This window comes from Bos indicus x Bos taurus, chromosome 16, assembly GCF_003369695.1.
Source record: "Bos indicus x Bos taurus breed Angus x Brahman F1 hybrid chromosome 16, Bos_hybrid_MaternalHap_v2.0, whole genome shotgun sequence".
NCBI lineage: Eukaryota > Metazoa > Chordata > Mammalia > Artiodactyla > Bovidae > Bos > Bos indicus x Bos taurus.
In genome coordinates, this window is record NC_040091.1 from 34,048,888 (window position 1) to 34,060,889 (window position 12,002).

Consider the following 12,002-nt stretch of genomic DNA (forward strand, 5'->3'; position numbering starts at 1 on the left):
CCTGCCACAGACCTCCACCCAGAGTATTTTTTCTTTCTTCCTCCTTTTGAGGGAACTTTCCTTGCATGTCTCAGACTGGGTTATTAGTGTTCTTGCTATATTTCCTCTAGGCCTGTACCTTGTCCACCTACCATCTGACACATCGGGCTGTATTTTCTTTTTTTCATGTATCTCCTACACGTATTAAGGTCCCTGGTACATAGCATACATCCAGTAAATGAGTTTGCTCAAAAGACACTCTGCTTTGTCTTGAGAGTAGTTCAGTCACTCAGTCGTGTCCGACTCTTTGCGACCCCATGAATCGCAGCACGCCAGGCCTCCCTGTCCATCACAAACTCCTGGAGATCACTCAGACTCACGTCCATCGAGTCAGTGATGCCATCCAGCCATCTCATCCTCTGTCGTCCCCTTCTCCTCCTGCCCCCAATCCCTCCCAGCATCAGAGTCTTTTCCAATGAGTCAACTCTTTGCATGAGGTGGCCAAAGTACTGGAGTTTCAGCTTTAGCATCATTCCCTCCAAAGAAATCCCAGGGCTGATCTCCTTCAGAATGGACTGGTTGGATCTCCTTGCAGTCCAAGGGACTCTCAAGAGTCTTCTCCAACACCACAGTTCAAAAGCATCAATTCTTCGGCACTCAGCTTTCTTCAGAGTCCAACTCTCACATCCATACATGACCACTGCAGAAACCATAGCTTTGACTAGATGGACCTTTGTTGGCAAAGTAATGTCTCTGATTTTGAACATGCTATCTAGGTTGGTCATAACTTTCCTTCCAAGGAGTAAGCATCTTTTAATTTCATGGCTGCAGTCACCATCTGCAGTGATTTTGGAGCCCAGAAAAATAAAGTCTGACACTGTTTCCACTGTTTCCCCATCTATTTCCTATGAAGTGATGGGACCAGATGCCATGATCTTCGTTTTCTGAATGTTGAGCTTTAAGCCAACTTTTTCACTCTCCACTTTCACTTTCATCAAGAGGCTTTTTAGTTCCTCTTCACTTTCTGCCATAAGGGTGGTGGTGTCATCTGCATATCTGAGGTTATTGATATTTCTCCTGGCAATCTTGATTCCAGCTTGTGCTTCTTCCAGCCCAGCGTTTCTCATGATGTACTCTGCATATAAGTTAAATAAGCAGGGTGACAATATACAGCCTTGACGTACTCCTTTTCCTATTTGGAACCAGTCTGTTGTTCCATGTCCAGTTCTAACTGTTGCTTCCTGACCTGCATACAAATTTCTCAGGAGGCAGGTCAGGTGGTATGGTATTCCCATCTCTTTTAGAATTTTCCACAGTTTATTGTGATCCACATAGTCAAAGGCTTTGGCATAGTCAATAAAGAAGAAATAGATGTTTTTCTGGAACTGTCTGGCTTATTTGAAGATCCAGCAGATGTTGGCAATTTGGTCTCTGGTTCCTCTGTCTTTTCTAATACCAGCTTGAACATCTGGAAGTTCACGGTTCACATATTGCTGAAGCCTGGCTTGGAGAATTTTGAGCATTACTTTACTAGCATGTGAGATGAGTGCAATTGTGCAGCAATTTGAGCATTTTTGAGCAGCAATTCTTTGGCATTGCCTTTCTTTGGGATTGGAATGAAAACTGACCTTTTCCAGTCCTGTGGCCACTGCTGAGTTTTCCAAATTTGCTGGCATATTGAGTGCAGCACTTTCACAGCATCATCTTTCAGGATTTGAAATAGCTCAACTGGAATTCCATCACCTCCACTAGCTTTGTTCGTAGTGATGCTTTCTAAGGCCTACTTGAGAGTATTTGAGAGTAAAAGTTGACACTAACAAATATATGTCCGTCACATATCTGTGTTCAGACCTCTGGCAGACTTTGTATATTTCAGTAAATATAATAGATAAATAAGAAAATTTAGTAAGTGTTCTAAAGTGTAAACATCTGTTTTTCAGTAAATGTAATGCCCAAAATTTTTGATTGCACTGGGTCTTCGTTGCACTGCATGTGGGCTTTTTCTAGTTGCAATGAGTGGGGCTACTCTCTAGTTGGGGTGCACAGGCTTCTCCTTGTGGTGGCTTCTCTTGCCGTGGAGCATAGACTCTAGGGCACATGGGCTTCAGTAGTTGCAAAACACAGGCTCTAGGGCTTGGTTCAGTAATTGTGATGCATGGGCTTTGTTGCTCCAAGGCCTACAGAATCTCCCTGGGCCAGGCCTCAAACCTGTGTCCCCTGTATTGGCAGGCAGACTCTTTACCACTGGATGACCAGGAAAGTCCTGATTTAAACTTTTTATCCTGCGTGTGTGTTTGTACTTATATAATCGTAAGTAACACACACATGTTTTGGTGCCTTTGTTTCTTTGGGATGGGCCTCTAGATATGAGATTCCTGAGTGGAAGAAAAGCAGTATGTTAGAGTACTCTTTCCCAAAACTGGTGACAAGAGAATATGCTGCCCCTCATAAATTACTTCTCAATCTCTTTGAGTACAAAGAGAGATCTCCTTATTGCTTTGCATTGTGCTTTGCTTGTTGACATAAACATCTCTTTATGTTTGCTAGCCAGGTAGGCTTGTTCTTCTTAGACATTTTTTTTCCCTAATCCTTTCCACCAAGAAATTTAATACCACAGATATATTGCATATTTACTGTATGTGTATCTGTGTTTTATTAATAAAAAAGTGTAACTTTCATTTTCACATACATCTCTACTCTCACACAGGAAAGAATCAATTGTTAGCCCCTTTAGGGTAATAACACCCCTACAAGGAATGCATGTAATAGATTCTTAGTAGGCCTTCTCCTAAAATGTGTCTCTTCTAAGAATTCTTAATTAGCAAATACATCAAACACATATCCATATCACACTGCTAACCAATTATTTCTTCCCATCGTCTTCTTTCTTGGTTTTAGTGTTATTTACTATTTGGTTAGAGCCCTTCATTGCATATGTTCCCCATATGGGTTATATAGTAATACAGTCTCTAAACCTGTATATATCTGAAAATATTTTTTTCCTTCATGCCGGCAGTAAAATTCTTGACTAGGTAAAACACTCCTAGGCATCACCCTTTTTCTTCCATAGTCTCTCACCACCAAATGCTGGTTTAGTGTTGCCAACATTTAGCTCCATGCTAATCTGATCCATTTTCCTTAATAGTTACCTTTTTGTTTTGTTTTGTTTGGGGCCAGGAGTTTCTAAGAATTCCTCTCTTTCCTTGGTGTTGATTAATTTTACAGAATGTGCCTATATGTGACTTTCCACATTATCTTTGCCTCTGTCTTCAATTATCTTTTTGACACATAAATCTATTTCTTTTCTCAAGTTAGACACATTTTTTCTTCTTTTATTGCAAACCCCTTCTTTGTCTCTTTTTCTCTTCCAATACACCTATTAGCCACATGATGCGTGGGTGTGAGCTAATCACTACAGTTGTGTTTGACTCTTTGTGACCCCATGGACTGTAGCCCGCCAGGCTCCTCTGTCCGTGGGATTCTCCAGGCAAGAATACTGGAGTGAGTTGCCATGCCCTCCTCCAGGGGGATCTTCCCGATCCAGGGATTGAACCTGCACCTCTCATGTCTCCTGCATTGGCAGGTGGGTTCTTTACCACTAGGACCACCTGGGAAGCCCTAGCCACATGATATGTATCTTCAATTTATCCATCTCCCTTTTCTCCCCTTGTCACCATATGTTTCCATGTATGTGTGTGTGCCTGCTTGTCTGTGCTTTGATATATTTCTTCCATTTCATCTTTGGGCCACTGATTTGGGTCTCAACAGTATTCTTTAATTACTTTTCTAATTTAGCTCTAAAATTATAGAGTGTTAGTCCAGCCATGTCTGACTGTCTTTGAGTACTTGTATGTGTCTTAGCTCCACCTCCTGTCTTCCTGAGTGGCCAGTGCCCATTGTGTCCAAGCATCTCTCTTGATGGATCCTGTTAAGTGTGTTAGTGTTTGATTTTATCAGCTTATTAATGGCTTTCTTTCAGGTGAAGGAGGGGCTGTATTAGATGGTTAACCTGTCTATCACAGGTCAATTGAAGAACATCTTCCCTCCCCGCCGCCACCCCCTGTAATACTTCACATTCCCAGCCCCAGGCCTTGAGATTTGCCCCAGCTCCTGTGTAGTCTCCTGGAGAACAGGACCACTGGGTCACTCATGTTAGACAGAGACTGACTCTGAAGACATGTTGGTATCCAGAACCTGACTCTGCTGGTTATTAAATGCCTTCCAGCCCCAGAACTGCTTAGTTCAGAGGAGTTAGATATACTGGAGCTGGGAGGGAAAGGAGAGGAAGAGACTTGGATGTAACTTTCTTTCAGAATACCCCTTCTGAAAGAAAGAATACCTCTTTAACATAAAATGGTCATGTAGAGAAAATTATAGTAAATCAGCATATAGAAAATCAGCATATCACTTAAATTTCTTGGGCCTGAGTATCCTTATCTATATAGTGAGGAGATTGGTAGATCATTGATCTCAAAGGTATCTTCCAGCTCTGACATTCTCAATTTCAGTATTCTAATGATTCTGCATCATACCTCAGTATGATAAAGGGGTAAAGTTCAGTGGTTTTTTTACAGTTATTTTCTGTGGATCTCTGGGGAAATGCACAAGAGGACAGAGATGGATTGATGGAGATGCTTAGCTTAAGTTTTCATTTAAATGAAAAGTTTAACTGTTAAAACAAATTTGAAAACCATCACCATATTCTATATTATCTCCAGAATTAATCTTACAGAGCATGACTTTATTCTGATTTCTCTTTGGTATTTTTGTTTTTTCCCCTTCACATTTTTTGTGGAATTTTGTCCTGCCCATGAGTTGTTTTGGGTCAACAGAAATTGGCAGGATTTATAACTTCTATTCTCTTGGGTTAAGCAGTCTCTTCAGAGTCACAGAGGGGTTGAACTGGATCTCTGTCCTTGGGGTACCACTCCCTCCCTCTCCAGGACCGTACTGTCTATCATAAGGTTTTAGCAGATATTAAAAAAAAAAAAAGGCTTAAAGTAGGTCAATGTGCCTGAGCCACTAGCTATCTTCAAGATGATTTATTTGAGTTTAAAATGTTGGCTGATGTTTCTCACTAGAAAGAGAAAGTCTTTAAACTACTGATGTTTAAAAGCCAAAGGGGCTTTTGTTATTTCTTTATGAAAACATGGTGAGTAAATTTAACTCAGAAAGCAATAGTCCTTACTGCAGATCTCAGGATAGAATAAGTGTTTAATACCTTTTGAAGTAATTATATTTTGAATGTCTTAGCAAAAACGTGTGGACTGGGAGGTAAGACACTGAAAACAGGAGAAATTTAATAGAAGTTCTGCCTAAAGCCCAGGTATAGAAATTCTACCCCAGCACAAGTTCATTACAAGTGAGCACTATAATTAAAAATTTTAAGAATCCTTGGTGTAAGTAATCAGCACATATGATAGGCTACCCACTCCAGTATTCTTGGGCTTCCCTGGTGGTTCATATGGTAATGGGTTCAATCCCTGGGTTGGGAAGATCCCCTGGAGAAGGGAAAAGCTACCCCATCAAATATTCTGGCCTGGAGAATTCCATGGACTGTATTGTCCATGGGGTCACAAAGAGTCAGACAGGGCTGAGGGAAAAGGGCTTCCCTGAGTTATCAGGGAAGTAAAAATAAGGTTTATTTAATGATAGTCTGCCACTATCTGTAGCTTTTGGAGTTTCAATTTTCATTCATGTTTGAGAGTTCTGGTCTTCATTTTAAATCTCACAAAAATCACACAGTGGGAATCACTTTAAGGCACACAGCCAGAAATACAGATAGGTTAGAAGATCTCCTGTGTTTTGTTTTTGCTAAATATATTGTTAACTAAGAACAACAACAACAAAAAAAGTTTGTTTAAAAATACTGGCTCACTAACCATGGGGACTCACAGAACACGCAAAGTACATATGCCCTTTCCCCGTGTGAAAGTGAAAAATACAAACATTTATGTGACTGTGAGATGACCGTGGGTCTAGGCTCTAGAAATCTGGGCTATGCAGACATCAGCCAGCCTTCAAGGGTGTGTGACAAGAGTATAGCAACTTGGCAGAGTGACACAGCTAAAAGAGAGGAGGTCATGCTGGTAGCAAGCAGCTCGGCAGAAAGCCCCACAAAGTCCCACCAAGGGCATCTTCCCTTACATCCAGTGTCGGAGCCTCTCACTGCCAAGCCCTCACTTCTCCATAGTAAATTTGAAATTTATATAGACCCTGAAGTCAGCAAATCAGTAACTGTTTCTTCCCTATCCGTCTCCCTCTGCCTCCTTAAATCTCTTTCTCTCTCTCTCCCTCTCCCCTCTTACTTCTTTATTTAAAAAGCAATTTGCAACTACCTAATGCCCTCATTCGACATCCCTTATAGGAAGACCTACTTTGTGGGGAGGCTGCCTCCAGGTTCTGCATGTAGAGTAATTTGGTCACTTTTTTTTCAGGCTTATTTGTTTCTCATAATTTTATTTATTTATTTATTTTTGGCTGTGCTGAGTCTTCATTGCTGCATGCAGGCTTTTCTCTACTTGGGGGAAATGGAGGCTACTCTCTAGTTGCTGTGTGCAGGCTTCTGATTGCAGTAGCTTCTCTTGTTGAAGAGGGTGGGCTCCAGGGCATGCAGGCTTCAGTAGCTGTGGCACGTGGGTTCAATAGTTGTGGTTCCCGGGCTCTCAAACAAGGCTCATTCTGTGGTGATCTTTCCCGACCAGGGATCAAAGTCGTGTCTCCTACATTGGCGGGTGGATTCTTTACCACTGAGCTGCCAGGGAAGCCCAAAGTTGGTCACTTTTGATGAGTTACACTTGGAGCAACCTTTACCAGCATGGTTAGACAAAAAAGGAAACTTCCATGCCTGGCACAGGGTGCAACTCTTCCATCCTCTAACATCTGGGGATTTCGGATCTTAGGCTATACTGCACCAGCTCCAGGCAGGAGATGGCTGGATTATGCCAGACACTCCTCCTGGCAGTCAGCTGGCACCCTAGCACAGGCATACCAGCCCTTCGCTCCTTCACATTCCAAAGCTTTAGGGTTTTGATCTTTGGTCTCTTTCTTTTCTAAGTCCCAATTGCAAGAATCACCGCTCTGCATTTACATTCCATCCATTTACCTTCTCAGTCTTCAAATTCTTTCTCCATAATCATTATCAATACTCTATTCTAATCAAAGCAAGATAAAACTTTACCACTTGGGGGCCATGAAGACCAAAGCCTTGTTGCCTGTTTAGCCTATGAGGGCATTTGAGTTTGTGGCCGAATAACACAAACCTGAAAAACCAATAAAGGAATACCAGTTCCCTCTTATGATAAGGAGAAGGAGTCTATGAAAACACTTTGGAGTCTATGAAAAGAGAAAATAAGCAGGATAATGTTGCAATCCACTCACCTGCGATGATGTAATGAACCCACCACTATGCAGTCTCCCTGAGATTGAGTAAAAAAAAATTTATTTTTTACTATAAAAATTATGTTTGTGAAATCTAATAAAGAAAACCTTTATTTTTTTCAGTTTTTTTTAGGCTAGGGTAATAATTATAGATTTCTAGTTGAATTCAATAAAACATAAATTTGAAATGAGAAAGTGAATTTAGGTAAAGCCCTGACAAGTAGTGAAAGTGAAAGTCACTCAGTTGTGTCCAACTTTTTGTGACCCCATGGACTATAGTCCATGGAATTCTCCAGGCCAGAATACTGGAGTGGGTAGCCTTTCCCTTCTCCAGCGAATCTTCTCAACCCAGGGATTGAACCCAGGTCTCCCACATTACAGGCGGATTCTTTACCAGCTAAGCCCCAAGAGAAACCTGGCAGGCTCCAGTCCGTGGGGTCACAAAGAGTTGAACATGACTGAGCGACTAACACTGGATAAGTAGTCATGATTCCACACATAATGGCTAACACTTACCTACTACTAACCCTTAATCCTCACAAAGACACTTTAAAGTAAATATTAATATTATCAACATTTCACTAAGGAAGAAAGTGAATTAAGAAACAATTTGTAAATTGGAAAATCAGCTGGAATCTGGGTCTTTCTGGGCCCAGTCACAACAGTTTAATATTCTCTGCCTCTTCATGTGTAGATACTTAAGAGTTCATGAAAAAGTAAAAAAAAAGAATAGATTTGCATTGTAGCATTGAAATGATTATTGCAATAATTGAGTTGCACAGTACTCAAAAAAACAATGTAATCTGTGTTTGTGCTACTCTCTATTTCTGTAAACTCTTTTGAAAAAAATTTCCATGAATACCAAGTGCTGAAGTGCTTGCCTTTTAAAATTTGAATGAATGGTTTTAATTTTCAATGTTTATTTATTCCTATTTAAAACAGCATAATTTTAGGTTTTCTGACTTTGGTTCTGAATGTTTTTTCTAGGGTCAACGTCTTTTCGAAAAGTTGCTCCAACTGACTTCTCAAAGTATTGAAATCAAGCTAGTGAGTGATGTAACAGCTGATTCAAAGGTATTAGAAGCCTTGAAATCAAAGGGTAAGGCCAAGGTTGACATGGTACTCTACCTCTGGGTGTTCTGTTCCAGTACATTCAATTCTATTTAGATTAGTACATGATTTCTTTATACACGATTTATTTATAATCAGCACACTTAGTACACTTCTTGTTTGTCCTTTGAAAAACAGACTGATTAAAGCCTTTAAATGAGAGAACTAATTAATCAATTCTTCTGGGATTTTTAAAATAGTGTTGTTGCATATTAGCTTATGCAAAGTACTCTACTGGCCATTAGATGATAATTAACTAGAAAGAAGAATCTTTCCCTCTGTAAACACTTCAGTGATATGATTAGAGAGAAGAGCCACTTCTTTTCAGAACAAACATTGGATTTCTGGTTTTCTCTTGACCATTAGATGGACATTCTCTTTGTGCTACATATATTGTTTGAAATAATATAGTCAGAGGTAGGAGTCTATGAGTCACTGCCTTATTCACGACTTTTAAGGTAATTCTGCAGGAGACCATCATTGGTTTGGTCACTTTACAATTTGCTTCACACTTTCTGAACACTGAGGATAATTATGAAATAAATTTCTTCATTTTGCTGTATCTTTACTAACTGAACTCTCACTTATAAAGAGTTTTTACTGATTTATAAAAAAATACATATATATATATATATATTCTGAATTTGCTATGCAGACTGTAAGCCTGTGAACGACATATAATAAATGTCAGAAATTTATTATTAACAGAAATTATTAATAACAGAAATATTTTGATGAACCATTTGAAATTTGTGTTGGAATACTTTGCTTTGGGGTATCTTATTTTTTTAGGGAGAGTTCCTAGGCTTTTGGTAAAGTTCCAGGAAGGTTTGTCCTGAATAGTTCACAAAAGACAGGTCAATATAAGACTAGCCATGAGCAACGTCAGCTGTGAAGGAGTTTCTGAGGTTGGAAGTTAATTGAATCCATCCTTCCTCCCCTCCCCTGCCCTTGCCTCGGCAACCGCAGGCCTGTTCTCTGCGGCGGTAGGTGTCCATTGCATAGATAGGGTCGTTTGCGTCATAGTCCAGATTCTGCATGAGAGTGATATCGTGTGCTATTTGTCTTTTTCTTTCTGACTTCCTTCACTTAATATGATAATCTCTAGTTGCATCCAGGAATCCTAATGAGCATTCTTTTGGCATTTTCAGATCATTTTGGCTTCCTCACCACAAAGAATTTGCCAAACAGTAAATATTTAATTGGCATTTCCTTGTGATTAAATCTTACTCATTGAAGTCAGAACTTTAATATCTGAAATAAGAATATCGCACTTTCATTTTCCTTAATAACTATTTTAAAAATAAAACATTAATTATATTTTATTTCTCCATGATTGTTTAATAACCTGTTGTAAAACAAGAAGTGAAAATTCACAATTATGTGTATTAAACATATCATTTATACTTTTCAAAACGGTTCAGATTTGGGGATCAGAAGGAAAGTTATGACCAACCTAGATAGCATATTCAAAACCAGAGACATTACTTTGCCAATAAAGGTTCGTCTAGTCAAGGCTATGGTTTTTCCTGTGGTCATGTATGGATGTGAGAGTTGGACTCTGAAGAAGGCTGAGTGCCTAAGAAATTATGCTTTTGAACTGTGGTGTTGGATAAGACTCTTGAGAGTCCCTTGGACTGCAAGGAGATCCAACCAGTCCATTCTGAAGGAGATCAGCCCTGGGATTTCTTTGGAGGGAATGATGCTAAAGCTGAAACTCCAGTACTTTGGCCACCTCATGTGAAGAGTTGACTCATTGGAAAAGACTCTGATGCTGGGAGGGATTGGGGGCAGGAGGAGAAGGGGACGACAGAGGATGAGATGGCTGGATGGCATCACTGACTCGATGGACGTGAGTCTCAGTGAACTCCAGGAGTTTGTGATGGACAGGGAGGCCTGGCGTGCTGCGATTCATGTGGTCGCAAAGAGTCGGACACGACTGAGCAACTGATCTGATCTGATCTGAAGCTTTTCATAGTAACTAGTCTGATAAAACTCTAAAATATTACTTGAAAAAGAAAATATGGCTTTAACTAGGATAAAATATTTTGAATTCAGGTTTACAAGCATATAATATATATATATATATATATATATATATATATATATATATATATATATTTCATCACTTCTCTGGGGTTCAGTGTGCAGTGAGCAATTTTTTTGGTCAGAAATCCCCTGTCATAACAAATAGATTTAACAAACTCAACTTATGTAAAGCTACCTGTGTTCTCTTCATATATCTATAAAAAGATGTCCCTAATTGATTATGTAGTGTAAGAATAGTTGAAGACAGACCGGAAAGACCATCCGTGAATTAATTATCCTGCCTATATAGAAGAACAGTAACCACTGAAGAAAACTGATTAGTTGTTACTAGCCAGCTTAATTTATTCAAAGCCTCTGTTATTTTATTGAATACTAAACTAGTGAATTAGTTGGAGAAGGCAATGGCACCCCACTCCACTCCACTCCAGTATTCTTGCCTAGAAAATCCCAAGGGCGGAGGAGCCTGGTAGGCTGCAGTCCCGACACGACTGAGCCACTTCACTTTCACTTTTCACTTTCATGCATTGGAGAAGGAAATGGCAACCCACTCCAGTGTTCTTGCCTGGAGAATCCCAGGGACGGGGGAGCCTGGTGAGCTGCATCTATAGGGTCACACAGAGTCGGACACGACTGAAGTGACTTAACATGAATGCACATGCATGCAATCAACAAATAAAATTATATATATTTAAATGGTACAATGTGGTGATTTGATACATTGATGTTCTGAAATGATGACCACATTAAGGTTAATTAATCACCTTACACGGTTATCTTTTTTTTTCTATTTTGTGGTGAGAACTCTTAAGATTTACTGTCTTTACCAAATTTCAAGTGTGCAATACAGTATTATTACCTGTAGTCACTATGCTGTACATTAGATCTATAGAACTTACTCATATTTTTTAATTGAAGTCCGGTTGATTTACAATGTTGTGTTAATTTCTGCTGTACAACAAAGTGATTCAGTCATGCATATATGTACATTCTTTTTGTATTCTTTTCTATTATGATTTATCATAGGGTATTGAATATAGTTTCCTGTGATATATAGTAGAACCTTGTTTATCCATTCTATATATAATAGCTTACATCTGCTCCACTCCATCCCTGTCCCAACCCCACTTCCCCCTTGGCAACCACAACTCTGTTCTGTATGACTGTGAGTCTATTTCTGTTTCATAGATAAGATCATTTGTGTCATTCTTGAGATTCCACATACAAGTGATATCATATAGTATTCGTCTTTTTCTTTCTGACTTCACTTAGTTGATATTATCTAGTTGTAGCCATGGTTGCTGCAAATGGCATTATGTCATTCTTTTTCATGGCTGAGTACTGTTCCTTTGTATATATGTACCACATCTTCTTTATCCACTCATCTATTGGTGGGCATTAGGTTGTTTTCATGTTTTGTCTATTGTGAACGGTGCTGCTATAAGCATAGGAATGCATGCCATTTTTTGAATTATTGTTTTGTCTGG

General features: G+C 39.5%; 1 protein-coding gene across 2 annotated transcripts in view; it reads left to right on the forward strand.

Annotated features, from left to right (window-relative positions):
* PLD5 (phospholipase D family member 5) overlaps positions 1–12,002 on the forward strand; it is a 419,990-nt gene that overhangs the window by 278,007 nt on the left and 129,981 nt on the right. The window contains exon 4 of one of the 2 annotated variants that reach the window (XM_027564717.1): positions 8,347–8,458. In XM_027564717.1, coding sequence (XP_027420518.1) covers positions 8,347–8,458 — 112 coding nt within the window. Of the gene's footprint in view, positions 1–8,346; positions 8,459–12,002 lie in introns of those variants that run through there. The other variant, XM_027564719.1, reaches the window with a different exon arrangement.